Source organism: Salmo salar, chromosome 03 (assembly GCF_965601325.2).
Source record: "Salmo salar chromosome 03, fSalSal1, whole genome shotgun sequence".
NCBI classification, from domain to species: Eukaryota; Metazoa; Chordata; class Actinopteri; order Salmoniformes; family Salmonidae; genus Salmo; species Salmo salar.
The window spans coordinates 36,525,168-36,550,357 of record NC_138293.1 but is presented as its reverse complement, the minus strand read 5'-3'; the positions used below and the strand labels follow the sequence as shown (position 1 = coordinate 36,550,357).

General features: G+C 45.1%; 1 protein-coding gene across 1 annotated transcript; it reads right to left on the bottom strand.

Annotated features, from left to right (window-relative positions):
- Nucleotides 1-15,978: 15,978 nt before the first annotated feature.
- On the bottom strand, nt 15,979-18,462 carry LOC106599954 (myocilin). Its single transcript, XM_082973090.1, has 3 exons — nt 17,802-18,462; nt 17,243-17,280; nt 15,979-16,850 (listed from the first exon to the last, which is right to left on the bottom strand). Exons 1-3 carry the CDS (start codon nt 18,265-18,267, stop codon nt 16,401-16,403), a joined length of 954 nt encoding a protein of 317 aa, XP_082829216.1. The 5' UTR covers nt 18,268-18,462; the 3' UTR covers nt 15,979-16,400.
- Nucleotides 18,463-25,190: the final 6,728 nt, after the last annotated feature.

The window sequence follows — 25,190 nt, the reverse complement described above, 5'->3', positions numbered from 1 at the left end:
TGAAGGTACCACGTTCATCTGTACAAACAATAGTACGCAAGTATAAACACCATGGGACCACGCAGCCGTCATACCGCTCAGGAAGGAGACGCGTTCTGTCTCCTAGAGACGAACGTACTTCGGTGCGAAAAGTGCAAATCAATCCCAGAACAACAGCAAAGGGTCTTGTGAAGATGCTGGAGGAAACAGCATCTATATCCACAGTAAAACGAGTCCTATATCGATATGACCTGAAAGGCCGCTCAGCAAGGAAGAAGCCACTGCTCCAAAACTGCCATAAAAAAAGCCAGACTACGGATTTGCAACTGCATGTGGGGACAAAGATTGTACTTTTTGGAGAAATGTCCTCTGGTCTGATGAAACAAAAATAGAACTGTTTGGCCATAATGACCATCATTAAGTTTGGAGGAAAAAAGGGGAGGCTTGCAAGCCGAAGAACAGCATCCCAACTGTGAAGCACGGGGGTGGCAGCATTATGTTCTCGAGGTGCTTTGCTGCAGGAGGGACTGGTGTACCTTACAAAATAGATGGCATCATGAGGAAGAAAATTATGTGGATATATTGAAGCAAAATCTAAAGACATCAGTCAGGAAGTTAAAGCTTAATCGCAAATGGGTCTTCCAAATGGACAATGACCCCAAGCATACTTCCAAAGTTGCGGCAAAATGGCTTAAGGACAACAAAGTCAAAGTATTGGAGTGGCCCTGACCTTAATCCTATAGAAAATTTGTGGGCAGAACTGAAAAAGCGTGTGCGAGCAAGGAGGCCTACAAACCTGGACTCAGTTACACCAGCTCTGTCTAGAGGAATGGGCCAAAATTTACCCAACTTATTGTTGGAAGCTTGTGGAAGGCTACCCAAAACGTTTGACCCAAGTTAAACAATTTAAAGGCAATGCTACCAAATACTAATTGAGTGTATGTAAACTTCTGATCCACTGGGAATGTGATGAAATAAATCAAAGCTGAAATAAATCATTCTCTACTATTATTCTGACATTTCACATTCTTAAAATAAATTGGTGATCCTAAATGACCTAAAACAGGACATTTTTACTAGGATTAAATGTCAGGAATTGTGAAAAACTGAGTTTAAATGTATTTGGCTAAGGTGTATGTAAACTTCCGACTTCAACTATATGTGAGAATGCTGTTCATTGACTATAGCTCAGCATTCAACACCATAGTGCCCACGAAGCTCATCACTAAGCTAAGAACCCTGGGACTAAACACCTCCCTCTGCAACTGGATCCTGGACTTCCTGACGGGCCGCCCCCAGGTGGTAAGTAAGGCAGCAACAATTCTGCCACGCTGATCCTCAACATTGGGGCCCCTCAGGGGTGTGTACTTAGTCACCTCCTGTACTCCCTGTTCACCTACGACTGCGTGGCCAATCACGACTCCAACACCATCAAGTTTGATGACGACACAACAGTGGTTGGCCTGATCACTGACAGTGAGACAGCCTTCAGCCTATGAGACAGCCTATAGGGAGGAGGTCAGAGACCTGGCAGTGTGGTGCCAGGACAACAACCTCTCACTCAATGTGAGCAAGACAAAGAAGCTGATCGTGGACTACAGGAAAAGGCGGGCCAAACAGGCCCCCATTACCCTCGACGGGGCTGTAGTGGAGCGGGTTGAGAGTTTCAAGTTCCTTGGTGTCCACATCACCACCAAACTATCATGGTCCAAACACACCAAGACAGTCGTTAACAGGGCACGACAGCACCTTTTCCCCCTCAGGAGACTGAAAAGATTTGGCATGGGTCTCCAGATCCTCAAAAGTTCTACAGCTGCACCATCAAGAACATCCTGACTGGTTACATCACCACCTGGTATGGCAACTGTTCGGCATCTGACCATAAGGCACTACAGAGGGTAGTGCGTATGGCCCAGCACATCCCTGGGGCCAAGCTTCCTGCCATCCAGGACCTCTATACTAGGCAGTGTCATAGGAAAGCCCCAAAAATTGTCAGAGACTCAGTCACCCACATCATAGACTGTTCTCTCTGCTACCGCACGGCAAGCGGTACCGGAGCGCCAAGTCTAGGACCAAAAGGCTCCTTAACAGCTTATTCACCCAAGCCATAAGACTGCTGAACAATTAATAAAATGGCCTCGGACTATTTACATTGACATCACCCCCCCCCTCCATTTGTTTTGTACACTGCTGCTACTCGCTGTTTATTACATATGCATAGTCATTTCACCCCTACCTACATTTGCAATATACCTCGAATAAACCTGTACCCCCGCACATTGACTCAGTACCAGTACCCTCTGTACATAGCTGCTTTATTGTTATTATATTGTGTTACTTTTTATTATTTTTTACTTTAGTTTATTTGGTAAATATTTTCTTCACTCTTTCTTGAACTGCACTGTTGTTTAAGGGCTTGTAAGTAAGCATTTCACAATAAGGTCGTTGTATTTGGCGTATGTGACAAATAACATTCCATTTTATTTTATTTAGACCAGTGGAAATCTGTCCTTTTGATCTGATGAGTCCAAATTTGAGATTTTTTGTTCCAACCACCATGTCTTTGGGAGATGCAGAGTAGGTGAACGGATGATCTCCGCATGTGTGGCTCCCACCGTGAAATGGTGGAGGAGGTGTGGGGGTGCTTTGCTGTTGACACTGTCAGTGATTTATTTAGAATTCAAGGCACACTTAACCATCATGGCTACCACAGCATTCTGCAGCTATACTCCATCCCATCTGGTTTGCGCTTAGTGGGACTATCATTAGTTTTTCAACAGGACAATGACCCAACACACCTCCAGGCTGTGTAAGGGCTATATGATCAAGACAGAGAGTGATGGAGTGCTGCATCAGATGACCTGGCCTCCACAATCACTTGACCTCAACCCAATTGAGATGGTTTGGGATGAGTTGGACCACAGAGTGAAGGAAAAGCAGCCAACAAGTGCTCAGCATACAGTATGTGGGAACTCCATCAAGATTGTTGGAAAAGCATTCCTCATGAATCTTTTAAAGCTGTCATCAAGGCAAAGGGTGACTACTTTGAAGAATCTCAAGTATTGTCACACCCTGATCTGTTTCACCTGTCTTGTGCTTGTCTCCACACCCCTCCAGGTGTTGCCCATTTTCCCCATTATCCCGTGTATTTATACCTGTGTTTCCTGTTTGTCTGTTGCCAGTTCGTCTTGTCTCATCAAACCTAGCAGCGTGGTTTTACCGTACTTCTGTTTCTCTCTTGCCCCTGTTTTTCTAGTTTTTCCGGTTTGACCACTCTACCTGCCCTGACCCTGAGACTGCCTGCCATTCTGTACCTTACTGACGCTGCCCTGGATTACCGGCCTCTGCCTGCCCTTGACCTGTCATCTGCCTGCCCCCTGTTTTGTTAATAAACATCTGTGATTCGAACTGTCTGCATCTGGGCCTTATCCTGAGGTCTGTTAACCTCTCTAGGGTAGGTGGGACGAAATCGTCCCACCTACTCAACAGCCAGTGGAATCCTGTGGCGCGTTATTCAAATACCTTAGAAATGCTATAACTTCAATTTCTCAAACATATGACTATTTTACACCATTTTAAAGACTCTCGTTAATCTAACCACACTGTCCGATTTCAAAAAGGCTTTACAACGAAAGCAAAACATTAGATTATGTCAGCAGAGTACCCAGCCAGAAATAATCAGACACCCATTTTTCAAGCTAGCATATAATGTCACATAAACCCAAACCACAGCTAAATGCTGCACTAACCTTTGATGATCTTCATCAGATGACAATCCTAGGACATTATGTTATACAATACATGCATGTTTTGTTCAATCAAGTTCATATTTATATCAAAAAACAGCTTTTGACATTAGCATGTGACATTCAGAACTAGCATACCCACCGCAAACTTCCGGTGAATTTACTAAATTACTCACGATAAACGTTCACAAAAAACATAACAATTATTTTAAGAATTATAGATACAGAACTCCTTTATGCAATCGCTATGTCCGATTTTAAAATAGCTTTTCGGTGAAAGCACATTTTGCAATATTCTGAGTAGATAGCCCAGCCATCACGGGCTAGCTATTTAGACACCCACCAAGTTTAGCCCTCACCAAAGTCAGATTTACTATAAGAAAAATTGGATTACCTTTGCTGTTCTTCGTCAGAATGCACTCCCAGGACTTCTACTTCAATAACAAATGTTGGTTTGGTTCAAAATAATCCATAGTTATGTTCAAATATCCTCTGTTTTGTTCGTGCGTTCAAGACACTATCCGAAGGGTGACGAAGGGTGATGCGCCCGACGCGTTTCGTGACAAAAAAATTCTAAATATTCCATTACCGTACTTCGAAGCATGTCAACCGCTGTTTAAAATCAATTTTTATGCTATTTTTCTCGTAAAAAAGCGATAATATTCCGACCGGGAAACCCTGTTTACGTTCAAAGACAGAGAAAATAAAAACATGGTGTCACCTCGTGCACGCGCCTCAGTCTCATTGTCCTCTGATCGACCACCATCCAAATGCGCTAATGTTTTTCAGCCAGGGGCTGCAAAGACATCATTCAGCTTTTTGACGCCTTCTGAGAGCCTATGGGAGCCGTAGGAAGTGTCACGTTACAGCAGAGATCCTCAGTTTTCAATAAAGAGAATGTAGAAGCCCAAGAAATGGTCAGACAGGCCACTTCCTGTAAGGAATCTTCTCAGGTTTTTGCCTGCCATATGAGTTCTGTTATACTCACAGACACCATTCAAACAGTTTTAGAAACTTTAGGGTGTTTTCTATCCAAAGCCAATAATTATATGCATATTCTAGTTTCTGGGCAGTAGTAATAACCAGATTAAATCGGGTACGTTTTTTATCCGGCCGTGCAAATACTGCCCCCTACCCTAGAGAGGATAAATATAAAATATATTTTTATTTGTTTCATATTTTTTTGGTTACTACATGATTCCATATGTGTTATTTCATAGTTTTGATGTCTTCACTATTATTCTACCACGTAGAAAATTGTAAAAAAAGAAAAACCCTTGATTGTGTAGGTGTGTCCAAACTTCTGACTGGAACTGTACTTTTGCAAACATTTCTAAAAACCTGTTTTCTCTTTGTCATTATCGGGTATTGTGTATAGATTGTTGAGTAAAAATATATATTTAAAACATTTTAGAATAAGGCTGTAACGTAACAAAATGTGGAAAAAGGGAAGGGGTCTGAATACTTTCCGAATGCACCATGCGTGGCATGCCAATTGATGTAGTACTGAATGCCAATTGATATCGCTCTGACAGTGGGTTCCAAGTATTTGGAGAGCAATACAAATAGTTGCAGTGATGAATGTTGATTGTCTACTGATTGTCTATAGGGTCACTCAAACTGCCATTTATATTTGACTAACAATACTTCCTGGAGACAGCTGCAGATGCTACTCTATATAGTGAGACTTGGCTACTTTCAGGCTATGGAGTTCGAGAGGGACTGGCTGACTGACCTGCCACTCAGCAGGGGTGTGCTGTGAGCTGCAGGCCGTCAACCACTCTCAGGATCTCATCAACGTTCCGTGCCATTGTGGGAGGGTAGAGCAGGGACAGCTTCAACCTTTTGTCTGGGCCAATAAAAAAAATCCTTTGACACGCAAACATGTCACACTTTGGTGGGAAGGAATTAGGCAGGTAGGGGATGGGTTTACTCACATGGTTAACAGAGAGAGAGAAAGTGTGTGTTTGACAGAGATGGGGAGTGTAGCAAATATGAGCTAGTGAGCTGTGTTCATTAGTAACCATCGTGTGGCGATATCACCCTCACTGATACATATAAGAAGATTACGTCATCGTATCCAGCAAGGGGCTGAGGTAGTGTGTTTTTGCGAGACGGGGTGGTGGGGCCTGGGTGGGAGGGGTAGTTAACTCATATTAACCGGTGAAGATGGGCTGCTTGCATCAGCATGAATAAGTAACATTTATGGGAAATAGAGCACAAGAAAGAGCAGGATGATCTCATGGTGGGCCATTGAGTCATACCGGAAACTGAGAAACAGTGGAGGGAGAGAAAGGCTGTCTGAGAAAGAGTGTGTGTGTGTGTGCCTGTAGGTGTGCATGCATGCATGAGTGTGTTTTGACACTCACACAGTGGCAGTAAGGGGAATGCCGTCCTTGTCCTTCTCGTCATGGTCCAGTACGTCCAGGGCCACTGCCAGCTTCCTGTGACTGTCTGCTATGACGGGGAAGAGGAACGCACAGCCAGACTCCTTCCTCATTGTTGTAGGCCAGGATGTCTTACAGGATCACAGCACAGCCCCTCTATTACTAAACGCACTGGACATTAGTATAGGCACTCAAAACTATGGCTGTATCCCAAGCAGCACCCTATTCCATGGGCCCTGGTCAAAAGTAGTGCCTTATAAAGGGAATAGGGGGCCATTTGGGAAGCAGCCAAAACCTTGGTCCAGCCACGGTGGTCCTCCAGACAGTCGATGGGCGATCATCTCTATGTTGCTCCTGCTAAATTCACAGCTGAGTTTGGCGGCTCAGCCCAGCTCTATGGTGCAGACAGCAGTGTAGTCATGGAGGTGGGAGAACAGGATACCCCAGCTACAGAGAGAAGGGTGGGGGGGTGATGGATAGAGGGACAGAAACAGCGAGAGAGAGAGTAGGGGCCCAGCAGAGGAATGACAGCCTCTGTCCCCCTGGCTCCTGTGTTTCATTATTTGACCACTATTGCTTTTAGATCAGGGTAAAAAATAGTTCATTTAGTGTTTAATACACTTTAATAAAACTTATGTTAAGCAGTCCAAAGTTCCATTCAAATGTTTGATTTCATCATGTAGCTAAGAACCAGGAGGAATGTAAAATTGTCATGTAGCTGGACACAGAGATCTTGTACCCATTGACATTTCAGAGTCAGCATTTTCATTGAGGAGTGGGCTCAGAAAACAAATCATTTGAGCAGTAAGTAAAGCAGTTTTTTCTCTGACGTCTCGACCTCGTTAGCCTGACACAACCAATTGACCTACACTGATTATACAAAACATTAAGAACTCTTTCCATCACACAGACTGACCAGGTGAATCCAGGTGAAAGCGATGATCCCTCATTGATGTCACTTGTTAAATCCACTTCAATCAGTTTAGATGAAGGGGAGAATACAGGTTAAAGAAGGATTTATAAGCCTTGAAACAATTGAGACGTGGATTGTGTATGTGTGCCATTCAGACAGTGAATGGGCAAGACAAAATATTTCAATGCCTTTGAACAGGGTATGGCAGTAGGTGCCAGACGCAGCAGTTTGTGTCAAGAACTGCAACACTGCTGGGTTCTTCATGCAGCTTCCCGTGTGTATCAAGAATGGTCCACCACCCAAAGGACATCCAGCCAATTTCATACAACCGTGGGAAGCATTGGAATCACTGTAAGGTCTACACCTGTTGTATTCGGCGCATGTGACAAATACAATTGGATTTGTAATTTGAGTTTATCACAGAGAGCCGTTAGTGGCCTTCTAAGTGCCCATCCTGCCTCAGAGGCTCCAGTTGTTCCTATGTCCCCTCTCCCCTCTTCTGCAGCTGGGGCGCAGACGGAGGATTACTCTGTGTGTTTCAATCAGTGCATTCTTGTTATCATCCTGAGGTTGTTTTTATCCATTGACCTGTGGCCCTCCAAATGGCTAGGGGTGTGCGTCTGTGAGGACTCGTCCTGGGGCAGCATCCGGACCCTGGTGAAGCTGGTGGAGATCACCGGCCACTTTGTGCCCTGGTTCATCGGCACCTTGTACTGTCTACTCCGGGTTGAACCGTCGCAGAGCAAGTAGCCTCTGCTCAATCCTCAACAACCGGATGACAAAGAGAGCCTGTGATGCGACTTCCGCTATTGGACGTTAACATCTTCTGGATTGGTTGAACAGTGCAGAAGAGAACCTCCCCTGACAGTTTTTTTCTTCCCATCAAGACCAGTAAGTAGAGGATCTATTGTAGTTTCAGGGGTTTCTTTTACACCTTCTATGTTAGGTTACAGAGCAAGAGATGATGCTCAACCTGGTTTTAGGTGAGTAGACTCATATTTTATCATCTGGGTTGGATTTATGTCATCTGGATTTTTATAGACTGTCCTACACTGTTGTGATCTAATCTTTAGACAATAATACAAATGATGCTCAGTTGGTAGAGCGTGGTGTTTGCAACGCCAAAATGTATGCATTCACTACTGTAAGTCGCTCTGGATAAGAGCGTCTGCTAAATGACTAAAATGTAATGTAAATGTAAACCACAAACTCGTATTGCTTCGGTTACACTCTCCGTTCAGTGAATTGTTCGCTGCATGGCCTCCCTTTTCTTTCAAAGCCCTTCCACCGCTTTTATAGGCCTTTGAGCTTCTGATTGGATGAATTATTGTGTGACATTTTGTTTTGATACTAGCCTAGGCATAATACTTGATTCAACTGAACAGATGGTGTTCAATCCTACATTTACCACTTGTGCTAAATTTGGATATTATACTGAATTGAATCAAATGGACTCAGAGGTAAACTTCAACATGTCTTTACCCCATGACTGTTGGTCAAGAACCCAGCATTCTTTACTGACGTCATATCAGTACACATCATCCCCCCTTTACTTGGATATAAACTTCAATGTCAACCTGACATACACAACGACACTTGTACAGCAACCTTAACAATAAACAACTTTTCTTTATCAGCTTACTTTTGTTTTCTACCATAAGCAAAAATTAACTATTCCTTTTTTTTATTCTGCTACAAAACATTCTGCACCTTATCTTTTTCACAGAATAACTCAAACTTTCAGAGTATTTTTATTAGTCCATTGTACTTGCCACTTTTCAGATAACGCTTGTTTTCTTTAACTCTAACAGTGGGGAAATTATTTAACGACAAAGTCTGTTAGCTTCTGAGGCAGGGTGATACCAGGCGGTGTCAAAGGAAGGCCTTAAACATTTTCAAAGACTCCAGCCATCCAAGTCATAGACTGTTTTCTCTGCTACCGCACGGCAGGTGGTACCGGAGCACCACGTCTGGCACCAGAAGGCTCCTGAACAGCTTCTACCCCCAAGCCATAAGACTGCTGAACAGTTAATCAAATGGCTACCCGGACTATTTGCATTGACCCCCTTTTTTACTGACATTGTTGCACTGGCTCTATGCACACTCACATAGACACACTTTCACACTCTTCAAACATGCTGCTGCTACACTGTTTATTATCTATCCTGATTGCCTAGTCACTTTTACCCCTATCTACAAGTGTTGATTCCAGGTTAACATATTACCTAAATTACCTCAACTACCTTGTACCCCTGCACATTGACTTGGTACCTGTACTTCTTGTATATAGCCTCGTTATTGTTATTTATTTTTTATTTAACCTTGATTTAACTAGGCAAGTCAGTTAAGAACAAATTCTTATTTATAATGACGGCCTACCCCGGCCAAACCCTAAACCGGACGACGCTGGGCCAATTGTGTGCCGCCCTATGGGACTCCCAATCACGGCCGGTTGTGATACAGCCTGGAAACGAACCAGAGTCTGTAGTGACGTCTCTAGCACTGAGATGCAGTGCCTTAGACAGCTGCGCCACTCGGGAGCCCCAGTATTTTATTCTGTTACTATTTCATTTTTTATTCATTTTCTCTTAAAAAAAATATTTTTACTCTGAATTTTTGGGAAAGGGGTCGTATGTAAGCATTTCACAGTAAAGTCTACGCCGGTTGTATTCGGCACGTGTGACAAATAACATTGTGATGGGATTTGATTTGACTTACCTTTGTCCTATTTTAGGATAGCCTGGTTTATTCCGCGACTGTCGGTGCATCAAGAACCCAGCATTCTTACTGACGTGGTGATGTCATATTAGTACACGACAGATGGTTCCTCTCCAGTCCTGCATAATGTCCCTCAGGGGTCCATCTGCACACTTTGCACTATGTAGATGAGTAGCCTATGCGGAATTACGTGCAGCATATGCATTGTGAACTCGTTGGAATTAACCATAACAAAGGTTATTTTAAGCTGCATTAAGTTAATGGACAGTGTTGGGCAGAGCTGTGTTTGCCAAAGTCCCATCAATTCACGAAAGTGTCTGATATTGCATTCGTTTGTGGGAGAAGTGTATTTTTTACTGTCTTAGAAAAAGCACAACTGGCCAAGAGAATGGTTGTATTCTGTTTTAAAATGAGCTCGAATTGAATAGAAAAATTGTTAACACAATTTGGAAAACATTTCTCTGTATATATTTTTGAGGGGTATGCAATGCACTTACAGTATTTCATTCTATTCTACCAATTGCCAAGTGGCATACAGTAATAGTTGATGGAAAGGCCAAGCCTAATAGTTGTAATATGCACTGTTGCATTTATGCACTGACTCTATGAATGCGTATACTTTTATATTTCATTCTATTTACTTTTCAAAGCTCCCGGAGCTATTATAGTTTGAGATGGGTTTGATGGGTGGATCAGAATTTATGATATAGTTTTGTGTGTCACATGTTCTACTGGGAAGGAATGACATACACTTTTGTATTGACAGTCAATAAAGACGTTGCCAACCCATCACCTTCACACTAAAAAATTATAAAATGAAAGGAAGTATCAAACCGCATAGTTTATTTCTTTATCTTATCGTTGGACAGGAAGTGAAATCCTGTGGGTGAGCCTGTGAGAATGAAAAAAAAATCGTCTGTCCTCGGTTGCAACGTCAGCACAAGAACTGTTCGTCGGGAGCTTCATGAAATGGGTTTCCATGGCCCAGCAGCCACGCGCATCTTAAGATTACCATGCACAATGCCAAGCGTCGGCTGGAGTTGTGTAAAGCTCTCCGCCATTGGACTCTGGAGCAGTGGAAACGTGCTCTCTGGAGGGATGAATCACGCTTCACCATCTGGCAATCCGACGAATGAATCTGGGTTTGGCAGATGCCAGGAGAACGCTACCTGCCCGAATGCATAGTGACAACTGCAAAGTTTGGTGGAGGAGGAATAATGGTCTGAGGCTGTTTTTCATGGTTTGGACTAAGCCCCTTAGTTCCAGTGAAGGGAAATCTTAACGCTACAGAATACATTTACATTTACATTTAAGTCATTTAGCAGACGCTCTTATCCAGAGCGACTTACAAATTGGTGCATTCACCTTATAATATCCAGTGGAACAACCACTTTACAATAGTGCATCTAAATCTTTTAAGGGGGGGTTAGAAGGATTACTTTATCCTATCCCAGGTATTCCTTAAAGAGGTGGGGTTTCAGGTGTCTCCGGAAGGTGGTGATTGACTCCGCTGTCCTGGCGTCGTGAGGGAGCTTGTTCCACCATTGGGGTGCCAGAGCAGCGAACAGTTTTGACTGGGCTGAGCGGGAACTGTGCTTCCTCAGAGGTAGGGAGGCGAGCAGGCCAGAGGTGGATGAACGCAGTGCCCTTGTTTGGGTGTAGGGCCTGATCAGAGCCTGAAGGTACGGAGGTGCCGTTCCCCTCACAGCTCCATAGGCAAGCACCATGGTCTTGTAGCGGATGCGAGCTTCGACTGGAAGCCAGTGGAGAGAGCGGAGGAGCGGGGTGACGTGAGAGAACTTGGGAAGGTTGAACACCAGACGGGCTGCGGCGTTCTGGATGAGTTGTAGGGGTTTAATGGCACAAGCAGGGAGCCCAGCCAACAACGAGTTGCAGTAATCCAGACGGGAGATGACAAGTGCCTGGATTAGGACCTGCGCCGCTTCCTGTGTGAGGCAGGGTCGTACTCTGCGAATGTTGTAGAGCATGAACCTACAGGATCAGGTCACCGCCTTGATGTTAGTGGAGAACGACAGGGTGTTGTCCAGGGTCTTAGCACTCTGGGAGGAGGACACAAGGGAGTTGTCAACCGTGATGGCGAGATCATGGAACGGGCAGTCCTTCCCCGGGAGGAAGAGCAGCTCCGTCTTGCCGAGGTTCAGCTTGAGGTGGTGATCCGTCATCCACACTGATATGTCTGCCAGACATGCAGAGATGCGATTCGCCACCTGGTTGTCAGAAGGGGGAAAGGAGAAGATTAATTGTGTGTCATCTGCATAGCAATGATATGAGAGACCATGTGAGGATATGACAGAGCCAAGTGACTTGGTGTATAGCAAGAATAGGAGAGGGCCTAGAACAGAGCCCTGGGGGACACCAGTGGTGAGAGCACGTGGTGCGGAGACAGATTCTCGCCACGCCACCTGGTAGGAGCGACCTGTCAGGTAGGACGCAATCCAAGCGTGGGCCGCGCCGGAGATGCCCGGGTCGGAGAGGGTGGAGAGGAGGATCTGATGGTTCACAGTATCAAAGGCAGCAGATAGGTCCAGGAGGATGAGAGCAGAGGAGAGAGAGTTAGCTTTAGCAGTGCGGAGAGCCTCCGTGACACAGAGAAGAGCAGTCTCAGTTGAATGCCCAGTCTTGAAACCTGACTGATTAGGATCAAGAAGGTCATTCTGAGAGAGATAGCAAGAGAGCTGGCCAAGGACGGCACGTTCAAGAGTTTTGGAGAGAAAGGAAAGAAGGGATACTGGTCTGTAGTTGTTGACATCGGAGGGATCGAGTGTAGGTTTTTTCAGAAGGGGTGCAACTCTCGCTCTCTTGAAGACAGAAGGGACGTAGCCAGCGGTCAAGGATGAGTTGATGAGCGAGGTGAGGTAGGGGAGAAGGTCTCCGGAAATGGTCTGGAGAAGAGAGGAGGGGATAGGGTCAAGTGGGCAGGTTGTTGGGCGGCCGGCCGTCACAAGACGCGAGATTTCATCTGGAGAGAGAGGGGAGAAAGAGGTCAAAGCACAGGGTAGGGCAGTGTGAGCAGGACCAGCGGTGTCGTTTGACTTAGCAAACGAGGATCGGATGTCGTCAACCTTCTTTTCAAAATGGTTGACGTAGTCATCCGCAGAGAGGGAGGAGGGGGGGGGAGGGGGAGGAGGATTCAGGAGGGAGGAGAAGGTAGCAAAGAGCTTCCTAGGGTTAGAGGCAGATGCTTGGAGTTTAGAGTGGTAGAAAGTGGCTTTAGCAGCAGAGACAGAAGAGGAAAATGTAGAGAGGAGGGAGTGAAAGGATGCCAGGTCCGCAGGGAGGCGAGTTTTCCTCCATTTCCGCTCGGCTGCCCGGAGCCCTGTTCTGTGAGCTCGCAGTGAGTCGTCGAGCCACGGAGCAGGAGGGGAGGACCGAGCCGGCCTGGAGGATAGGGGACAGAGGAAATCAAAGGATGCAGAGAGGGAGGAGAGGAGGGTTGAGGAGGCAGAATCAGGAGATAGGTTGGAGAAGGTTTGAGCAGAGGGAAGAGATGATAGGATGGAAGAGGAGAGAGTAGCGGGAGAGAGAGAGCGAAGGTTGGGACGGCGCAATACCATCCGAGTAGGGGCAGAGTGAGAAGTGTTGGATGAGAGCGAGAGGGAAAAGGATACAAGGTAGTGGTCGGAGACTTGGAGGGGAGTTGCAATGAGATTAGTGGAAGAACAGCATCTAGTAAAGATGAGGTCAAGCGTATTGCCTGCCTTGTGAGTAGGGGGGAAGGTGAGAGGGTGAGGTCAAAAGAGGAGAGGAGTGGAAAGAAGGAGGCAGAGAGGAATGAGTCGAAGGTAGACGTGGGGAGGTTAAAGTCACCCAGAACTGTGAGAGGTGAGCCATCCTCAGGAAAGGAACTTATCAAGGCGTCAAGCTCATTGATGAACTCTCCAAGGGAACCTGGAGGGCGATAAATGATAAGGATGTTAAGCTTGAAAGGGCTGGTAACTGTGACAGCATGGAATTCAAATGAGGAGATAGACAGATGGGTCAGGGGAGAAAGAGAGAATGTCCACTTGGGAGAGATGAGGATTCCAGTGCCACCACCCCGCTGGCTCGATGCTCTAGGGGTATGCGAGAACACGTAGGCAGACGAGGAGAGAGCAGTAGGAGTAGCAGTGTTCTCTGTGGTAATCCATGTTTCCATCAGTGCCAGGAAGTCTAGGGACTGGAGGGTAGCATAGGCTGAGATGAACTCAGCCTTGTTGGCCGCAGACCGGCAGTTCCAGAGGCTGCAGGAGACCTGGAACTCCACGTGGGTCGTGCGCGCTGGGACCACCAGGTTAGAGTGGCAGCGGCCACGCGGTGTGGAGCGTTTGTATGGCCTGTGCAGAGGGGAGAGAACAGGGATAGACAGACACATAGTAGACAAGCTACAGAAGAGGCTACGCTAATGCAAAGGAGATTGGAATGACAAGTGGACTACACGTCTCGAATGTTCAGAAAGTTAAGCTTACGTTGCAAAAATCTTATTGACTAAAATGACGAAAATGATACAGTACTGCTGGCTGGTGGAGTAGGCTAGCTAGCAGTGGCTGCGTTGTTGACTTTGAACGTGTAGCTGGCTAGGTAACCTCGATAGTTTCAGTACTACCCCTTGTCATGATACAAAGCAACTTTGTAGCTAGCTAGCTAACATAACACTAATCAAGACGTTCCTTGTAATGTATTTAGTTTCTACAATGCTGCTCGTCGGTAATAGTTGGCTGGGTTAGGAAAAATGGCGTCGCGGGGGACGGAAATAGCTGGCTAGCTGACCTCGATGGCTGGCTAGCTAACCTCGGTAATTACTAAACTACACAATTATCAAGCTATGACAAAGACAACTAAGTAGCTAGCTAGCTAACACTGCACTAGTCAAATCGTTCCGTTGTAAAGTATTAGTATCTACAGCGCTGCTAGTCGGTAACGGTTGGCTAGCTAGCAGTGGGTTAATGATGACTAGGTGTGTTGACTAAGTCTGGCGCCGCGTCGCGGCTGGCTAGCTCACCTCGATAATTACTCAAACTACACAATTATCTTAGATACAGAGACAGCAAAGACAACTATGTAGCTGGCTAACTAACACTAACACCACACTAATCAAGTTGTTACGTTGTAATGTAATAGTTTCTGCAGTGCTGCTAGTCGGTAGAAGTTGGCTAGCTAGCAGTGATGACTAGCTAGCTAGCAGCTAGCAGTGTTGACTACGTTAGGATGACGAAGATAGCTAGCCTCGATATTTACTCTAATTACTCTAAACTACACAATTATCTTTGATACAAAGACGGCTATGTAGCTAGCTAAGAAGAATTGCTCAGATCAAACAAATCAAGCCGTTGTAATGTAGTGAAGTGTAATATTACCTGTGGAGCGAAGCGTAGTGCGACTGCTCGCTCCAAACCGGAAGTCAGTGGCATTCTAGACGATTCGTTGCTTCCAACTTTGTGGCAACAGTTTAGGGAAGGCCCTTTCCTCTTTCAGCATGACAATGCACCCATGCACAAAACGATGTCCATACAGAAATGGTTTGTCGAGATCGGTGTAGAAGAACTTGACTGGCCTTCACAGAGCCCTGACCTCAACCCCATCAAACACCTTTGGGATGAATTGGAACGCCGACTGCGAGCCAGACCTAATCGCCTAACATCAGTGCCCAACCTCACTAATGATCTTGTGGCTGAATGGAAGCAAGACCCCACAACAATGTTCCAACATCTAGTCGAAAGCCTTCCCAAAAGAGTGGAAGCATCAAAGGGTGGACCAACTCCATATTAATGCCCATGATTTTGGAATGAGATGTTTGACGAGTACGTGTCTACATACTTTTGGCCATGTAGTGTAACTGTTAACCTGGAATCAACACTGAATATGTCTCAGTGCAGATTCCAGGTTACATAGCTGTAATGTGGTACAACTCCTTGATCTGATACTAGACATGACAACTAATGGCCAGCAGATGGCACCACATGACAGGTTAACAACAAACCTGCAACGTCTCTCTATCGTCTGAAATGCTCTGCACTTCACGTACTGTGGCTTATTCTGTAGTTGAATGTGTATCTCAAGGCTTTGGAATTAATGAAATTGATTCGGCAAACAGAGTTACAGGAAATGGAAATACACAAGGGACAAAAAAAACATGTAACTTTTTCTTTGGATATTTACAACATGCAGTTAGTTATATCCTCACATTTTTGTATTGTGTGGTCATGAATGATATTCTGAGCAAATTGTCCCACTGTAATTTATTGAACAAAACAAATGCAGACTGATAAACTTTTTAGGGATCTCTATCATTTACATTTTATTTCGAGATAAAATGACAAAGTAATGGTGAAGAGTGAGGATACAACTTTAGTAGAAAATTAACATGGACAATACAGTACATTTTATAAATTAAAATAAGTAAAAGACATAATATATAATACAGGAAGAGCAATATCTTAGATGGTTTACATGGAGTAGCACAAAGAGTTCCACCGTAGTGACATGCATTTTATTGTAAGATTCATCTTATTTACATTAGTACATTCTACTAGACAGAGTAACGCACACAAACAAAGGCCTCACTATGAACTTATTAGAAAGCTGTTAGTAATGACATTGATTGATAATATTTTAGTAACAGCACTCCACACCAATCCATCATCTTTGCCCAGCCTCCTCTTATTGGCTGTTTCCGCTGGGTTTCCCCAAGCTGACGTCGTAGGTGATCATGTGGAAGTTGTCCCAGGCGCAGAGCTTCCTCTGGGCGTGGTTGTAGTCCACCATGCTGTTGTAGCGGTAGTGGTTCTTGTAGGACACCTCCATGCCTCGGCCCTGGCCGGTGGTCGTGTTGAACACGTGGTTGACGGTGGTGTCTGGGGCCATGTAGCTGGACACTGTGTAGACCCGACCGCTGATCACGAAGGCGTTAGCCACTGCGTTCTTCCTGATGTTGGTCTCCCAACTCCTCTTCACCTCCAGGCTCTCAGGGTCCAGCTGGGATGCCACGATGGCTCCCTTGGCCTTGCTGGGGCTGTAGATGGCCCACGGGCTCTGCTCGTCCAGCGCCAGGTTGATGTCTGTGTAGCCGCCCCAGGGTCCTGCAGCCACACCCCGTACTTCCCTGTGATGCTGTCAGCCTTCCGGTGCAGGACAGGCTCTCCCACAGACACCAGCTCACCACAGCCTGGAGAAACAGATAGAAGGTATTTACATTCGTTTCAAACTTTGTCTCCACAAGAGAACTATGCCAAGTACATTGGAAATTGTGCTTTGTGAAATATGCAGTAAATGTCACAAAGCTATCCCTATCTTTATCTCTGAAAGGAATTTGGATTGTGAGAGGTGACTAGCATCTTTAATAGTTTGGTGTGTAGTGACTCTAGGAAGCCACCAGGAGGCTATAGATAGATAGATATCAGTGGGAGTCTGGAAGGTACAGCTGTAGAGTGGTAATAACAGGACATACCTGTGTGGTTCTGCCCAGCTTCTTGAATGAGAAGTGATGCTGGGAGCTCGGTCACCTCGGTCTTCATCTCCTGATAGGGGGCATAGTCAGGGTCTGACAGAGGGGGAGAGAGGGAGAGAGACAGGGAGAGGGAGGGAGATAAAACATATCGTTTCATTTAGTGTTTGATCTGGTTGCTGAAGTCCTAAACTCAAAACAATAACATACAGTATTGATAAACCTAAAACACATTCAAAGGTGACACGCTGACAACATGAAAGCTTCTTATTAGGTGCCCCAGTCATCTGACCTGCAGCACGGCACGATCACCAAAAGGATCACAGACAATTAAACTGACATGCAACATGCATGAGTGACAGGGCTGTAAAAGGATCTTCTGTGTCGTTAATACCCCTCTGCTAAGGCAACGAAGCACACCTAACAGAAACCGGACTTGTACTCCACCCAGTTTACATTACAACACTTTGATTTCATCCGATCAATTAAACAAACACACGCCTTCCACGGTTCCTAAGTCACACATATAATCATGCAGCATCACACAGTTCAGGGGTTCAGTTGTGATGTTGACAGTAGCGACTCACCGCTGGCTGGTCTCTGGTTGAGCTTGTGTTATGGCAGTCCTGATCCAGTGGCCTGGGACTGGTGGCAGGGGGTCTGTCTCAGTGTCTCAGCCCCCACAATCAGCTCATCCATCCTCCTCTGAAGTTCCTGCACCTGCCTGTTCAGCTGCTCCCTGTCCTCCTGCAGCTGGCTCTTCTCTCCCATGGCCTGGGAGTATGCGTCCTGGAGGGCCTTGTCACCCCCAGCCTGTAGCCCCTCTCCCCCGGCTCCCTCGCCTCCCAGTATGCTGCTGATCAGGGCCTCCAGTAGAGTAAGATGAGACTTGACCCCCTCCATCTCAGGTCCTCCGCTGGCCCCAGGGCAGCTGGCCTCGGCAGGGTTGTCCACAGTGAAGGTGTACTGGCAGTGCCCGGTGTGGTCGTTTGAGCGTCGCAGGGAGACTCTGTCCCGGCCATGGGTAGACAGCACCAGGCTGGACAGACACAAGGCTGCCGGGAGCCACATTCTGGAGGACATGTGAATGGGTAACCTTGGTCTTAGATTGGATCTGGGATGGAACCATTCAGCTTAGATCAGGAATTTGTCCTGTTGGATTCCTTGCTCAGTCTCTTTATTTCTCACTTTGTTTAGTGATGATCATTCTTTTATTGAAAAATGACATTTACATAAGTATTCAGACCCTTTACTCAGTACTTTGTTGAAGCACCTTTGGCAGCTATTACAGCCTCAAGTCTTCTTGGGTATGACACTACAAGCTTGGCACACCTGTATTTGGGGAGTTTTCCCATTCTTCTCTGAAGATTCTCTCAAGCTCTGTCTGGTTGGATGGGGAGCGTTTCTGCACAGCTATTTTCAGGTCTCTCCAGAGATGTTCGATCGGGTTCAGAGTCCAGGCTCCTGCTGGGCTACTCAAGGACATTCAGACACTTGTCTCGAAGCCACTCCTACATTGTCTTGGCTGTGTGCTTAGGGTCATTGTCCTGTTGGGAGTTGAACCTTTGCCACAGTCTGAGGTCCTGAGCGCTCTGGAGCAGGTTTTCATCAAGGATCTCTCTGTACTTTGCTCCGTTCGTCTTTCCCTCGATCCTGACTAGTCTCCTAGTCCCTGCCGTTGAAAAACATACCCTCAGCATGATGCTGCCACCACCATGCTTCACCGTAAGGATGGTGCCAGGTTTTCTCCAGACGTGACGCTTGGCATTCAGGCCAAAGAGTTCAATCTTGGTTTCGTCAGACCAGAGAATATTGTTTTCTCATGGTCTGAGAGTCCTTTAGGTGCCTTTTGGCAAACTCCAAGTGGGTACCTTTTACTGAGGAGTGGCTTCCATCTGGCCACTCTACCATAAAGGCCTGATTGGTGGAGTGCTGCAGAGATGGTTGTCCTTCTGGAAGGTTCTCCCATCTCCACAGAGGAACTCTGGAGCTCTGTAAGAGTGACAATCAGGTTCTTGGTCACCTCTCTGACCAAGGCTCTTCTCCCCCGATTGCTAAGTTTGGCCGGACTGCCAGCTCTAGGAAGAGTCTTGGTGGTTCCAAATTTCTTCCATTTAAGAATGATGAAGGCCACTGTGTTCTTTGGGATCTTTTTCTTGGTACTCTTCCCCAGATCTGAGCCTCAACACAATGCTGTCTCTGAGCTCTACAGAAAATTACTTCGACATAATGGCTTGGTTTTTGCTCTGGCATGCACAGTCAAATGTGTGACCTTCTAAAGTCAGGTGTGTGCCTGTCCAAATCATGTCCAATCAATTGAATTTATCAGAGATGGACTCCAATCAAGTTGTAGAAACATTTCAATCAATCAATCAAATTTATTTTTAAAGCCCTTCTTACATCAGCTGATGTCACAAAGTGCTGTACAGAAACCCAGCCTAATACCCCAAACAGCAAGCAATGAAGGTGTAGAAGCATGGTGGCTAGGAAAAACTCCCTAGAAAGGTCAGAACCTAGGAAGAAACCTAGTGAGGAACCACGCTATGAGGGGTGGCCAGTCTTCTTCTGGCTGTGCCGGGTGGAGATTATAACAGAACATGGCCAAGATGTTCAAATGTTCATAGATGACCAGCAGGGTCAAATAATAATAATCACAGTGGTTGTCGAGGGTGCAACAGGTCAGCACCTCAGGAGTAAGTGTCAGTTGGCTTTTCATAGCCGATCATTTAGAGTATCTCTACCGCTCCTGCTGTCTCTAGAGAGTTGAAAACAGCAGGTCTGGGACAAGTAGCACGTCCGGTGAACAGGTCAGGGTTCCATAGCCGCAGGCAGAACAGTTGAAACTTGAGCAGCAGCACGGCCAGGTGGACTGGGGACCGCAAGGAGTCATCAGGCCAAGTAGTCCTGAGGCATGGTCCTAGCGCTCAGGTCCTCCGAGAGAGAGAAAGAAAGAAAGAAAGAAAGAAAGAAAGAAAGAAAGAAAGAAAGAAAGAAAGAAAGAAAGAAAGAAAGAAAGAAAGAAAGAAAGAAAGAAAGAAAGAAAGAAAGAAAGAGAGAAAAAGAGAGAGAGAATTAGAGAAAGCATACTTAAATTCACACAGGACACCGGATAAGACAGGAGAAATACTTCAGATATAACAGACTGACCCTAGCCCCCTGACATATAAATTACTGCAGCATAAATCCTGGAGGCTGAGACAGGAGGGCTCAAGGATGATAAATGAAAACAGGATCTACCTGAGCTCAATTTCGTGTCTCATAGTAAAGGGTCTGGATACTTATGTAAATAAGGTATTTCAGATTTTTATTTTAATAAATGTACAAAAAAATGTTTTAAACCTGTTTTCACTTCGTCATTATGGGGTATTGTATGTAGATTGATGAGGACAATGTTTTATTTAATCCATTTTAGAATAAGGCTGTAACGTAATAAAATGTGGGAAAAGTCAAGGGGTCTGAATACTTTCCGAATGCACTGTACGAAGTAGTTGCTAATGAGCTAAAATGCTGAAGTTGTACGTAATGAGATTTGAAACACGCAACCTTTGGGTTGCTGGACGTGTGTTCTGACCCAACCGCCCTCCTTTAGTTTTTGCCTTAATTAACCTTCTGTCTTATGTAACCACCAAACGTAACATAGGCTATCATACTGATTTGAGTGTTCCATATTTCCGTTTACTATGTTACATCTCTTCTATGAGACTAGGCTACACACACACACACACACACACACACACACACACACACAAAATCTGCGTGGCAGATTTTCTAGGACAATTATAGACAGCAAGATCAGATGGAGTGAAGAAATAATAGCAAGGAGGATAACCATAGAAACTCAAACTGAAATCTTCTCTTGGACCCCTTTAGACCAGTGCCGTCAGAAAGTATTCACACCCCTTGCCTTTTTTCATATTTTGTTGTGTTACAGCCTGAACTTAAAATTGATTAAATGAAGATGTTTTGTTACTGATTTATACACAATAGCCCATAACCTCAACGTGAAATTATGTTTTAGAAATGTTTACATATAAATAAAAAATGTAAAGCTGAAATGTCTTGAGCCAATAAGTATTCAACCCTTTTGTTATGGCAAGCCAAAATAAGTCCAAGAGTTAAAATGTGCTTAACAAGTCATAATAAGTTGCATGGACTCAACTTGTGTGCAATAATAGTGTTTAACATGATTGTTAAATCATCGAGCAGTGAATTTCAAACACAGATTCAACCACAAAGACCAGGGAGGTTTTCCTATGATTTGCATATAAGGGCACCTATTGGTAGATGGGTAAAAAAAGAAGCAGACATTGAATATCCCTTTGAGTATGGGGAAGTTATTAATTACACTTTGGCTGATGTATCAATACACCCAGTCACTACAAAGATACAGGCGCCCTTCCCAATTCAGTTGCCGTAGAGGAAGGAAACCGCTCAAGGATTTCACCATGAAGCAAATGGTGATTTTAGAATAGTTACAGAGTTTAATGGCTGTGATTGGACATAACAGGATGGATTGGCAACATTTTAGTTACTCCACAATACTAACCTAAATGACAGAGTGAAAAGAAGGAAGCCTGTACTGAAAATAAATATTCCAAAACATGGGTCCTGTTTCTAATAAGGCACTAAAATAATGTGGCAAAGAAATGAACTTTTTATCCTGAATACAAAGCGTTATGTTTGGGGCAAATCCAACACATCACTGACTACCACTCTTCATATTTTGAAGAATGGTAGTGGCTGCATTGTGTTATGGGTATGCTTGTCACCGGCAAGGACTACAGAGTTTTGTTTTTATAAAAACAAACGGAATAGAGCTAAGCACAGGCTGTCACGACTTCCACCGAAGTCGGCTCCTCTCCTTGTTCGGGCGGCGTGCCATTTCTCATATATCCATTTGTTTTGTCTTGTTCCATTACACACCTGGTTTTCATTCCATAATCACTGCATGTATTTAGCCCTCTGTTCCCCTCCATGTCTTTGTGCGTAATTGTTTATTGTTATGTGGATATTGTCAGGCGCTATACTTTTGCTATGTTCTGTGTTTATGGCACGTTATTGTTTTTATGTGCTGTCATTTTTGGACCGGAATTAAAGTGCGCCTGTTTACTACACTCTGCTCTCCTGCACCTGACTTCGCCTCCCATACACACCCCTAACACAGGCAAAATCCTAGAGGAAAATCTGGTTCAACCTGCTTTCCAACAGACACTGGGAGACAAATGTACCTTTTCAGCAGGACATTACCTAAAATACAGAGCCAAATATACACTGGAGTTGCTTACCAAGACAACATTGAATGTTCCTGAGTGACCTAGTTACAGTTTTGACTTAAATAGGCTTGAAAATCTATGGCAAGACTTAAAAATGGCTGTCTAGCAATGATCAACAACCAACTCGACAGAGCTTGACAATTTTGTTGTTGTTGAATAATGGGCAAATAGACTCACAGCTGTAATTCTGTGTAGATTGTTAACCAAAAAAAAGACAATTAAATCAATTTTAATCATAACACAAAATGTTTTGGAAAAAGTGAAGGGGTGTGAAAAGTTTCTGAATGCGCTGTACATGATTCCCCCCAAAAGAGAGCGAGGAAAACAACGGCAAACGATCCAGACGATTGATCCAGGAGCTTGAGAAACGTTGAGAAGTATTGGTGAAGTGGGACAAGTAAGTTGACGTTTCATCACGCAGGACAAACAAAATAAATAAAGAGAGAAACAGTTTCATTGCTGATCAAATGACGCACCCCTCTCTCCACTGGGATTCTCTGCCTCTAACCCTATTACAGGGGCTGAGTCACTGGCTTACTGGTGTTCTTCCATGCCGTCCCTGGGAGGGGTGCGTCACTTGAGTGGGTTGAGTCACTGACGTGGTCTTCCTGTCTGGCTTGGCGCCCCCCCTTGGGTTGTGCCGTGGCGGAGATCTTTGTGGGCTATACTCGGCCTTGTCTCAGGATGGTAGGTTAGTGGTTGGAGATATCCCTCCAGTGGTGTGGGGGCTGTGCTTTGGCAAAGTGGGTGGGGTTATATCCTGCCTGTTTGGCCCTGTCCGGGGGTTTCATCGGATGGGACCACAGTGTCTCCTGACCCCTCCTGTCTCAGTCTCCAGTATTTATGCTGCAGTAGTTTATGTGTCGGGGGGCTAGGGTCAGTCTGTTACATCTGGAGTATTTCTCTTGTCTTATCCGGTGTCCTGTGTGAATTTAAATATGCTCTCTCTAATTCTCTCTTTCTCTCTTTCTTTCTCTCTCTCGGAGGACCTGAGCCCTAGGACCATGCCTCAGGACTACCTGGCATGATGACTCCTTGCTGTCCCCAGTCCACCTGGCCGTGCTGCTGCTCCAGTTTCAACTGTTCTGCCTGCGGCTATGGAACCGTGACCTGTTCACCGGACGTGCTACCTGTCCCAGACCTGCTGTCCCAGACCTGCTGGAACCCTGACCTGTTCACCGGACGTGCTACCTGTCCAAGACCTGCTGTTTTCAACTCTCTAGAGACAGCAGGAGCGGTAGAGATACTCTCAAAGATCGGCTATGAAAAAGCCAACTGACACTTACTCTTGAGTTGCTGACTTGTTGCACCCTCGACAACTACTATGATTATTATTATTTGACCATGCTGGTCATTTATGAACATTTAAACATCTTGGCCATGTTCTGTTATAATCTCCACCCGGCACAGCCAGAAGAGGACTGGCCACCCCTCATAGCCTGGTTCCTCTCTAGGTTTCTTCCTAGGTTTTGGCCTTTCTAGGGAGTTTTTCCTAGCCACCGTGCTTCTACACCTGCATTGCTTGCTGTTTGGGGTTTTAGGCTGGGTTTCTGTACAGCACTTTGAGAAATCAGCTGATGTAAGAAGGGCTATATAGATACATTTGATTTGATTTGATTTAAAGGGACTGTGGAAAGAACTTCTGGTATCTGGAATATCTGAGTGTTGCCAGCCTGTCAACAGGCAAACAGACAACATTAGTTACTCTCACCAAAGGAGTTAACTTGATACTGCATTAAAAAAAAAACACCCCAATTACCCAGATAATCAACTTATCATTGCAATAAAGTTCATTCCCGAAGGCATGGAAGACCATCGTGACCTCTGTACATAAATCTGGAGACCAGCAGGAAGTGAGCAACTACAGGCCTATCAGTATACTCCCTGTCATCTCTAAGGCTGCTGAAAAAGCTCACAGCACACCTGAAAACAGGGTCTGTCCCTCTTCACCCATGTAGTTCGGGTTTAGGGTGAACCACTCAAAAGAGACAGCATGTTGCTATCTCCTAGAGATGATCTAGGACAAGCTGGATAAAGGAGGTATGGTAAGGAGTGCCTCATGGGTCCAGCTTTGGGCCCCTGTTAGTCAACCTATACTGTACATCAATGACCATGACCTTCCTTCTGTGTGCCAGGGAGTGGAGATCCAGATGTATGCTGACGACACAGTGGAAAGAGAAAGTGGCTGCCAAGTTCACATCAGTTATGGATGATGTTTCACAATGGCTCAATGACTCCTGTCTCACCCTAAATGTGGGAAAAAACAGTGACCATGTATTTCTCCATCAATCAAAAGCAGGTCTACCCCAACATCATCATACATGGCCAACAGATCAAAACTGTCTCAGAATTCAAATACCTCGGCATAATCCTTGATCCAACCCTCAACTTAAAAAAATAATAAAATACATGAAAAAATTACCAACACAATCAAACACAGCCTAGACAATTTCCGGGTTTATCAGAAACTCTCTCCATTGAGACTTCCAGAATGTTCTTGCATGCTATGGTTTTCTCACATCACTCATACTGTATCACCAGCTGGTGAGACATGCCTGAAACCTCTCAAATCCCTCTACAAATCAGCGCTGAAAATCTTGGACAAAAAGTTACGGCACTACCAACACCGCAATATAATCACCAAGTTCAACCTGTTCAGTTTCGACAACTTAATTCGGTTCTCAGATGTGTCTACCTGGTTTACAAGATAACTCACAATCTAGCACCTCCATC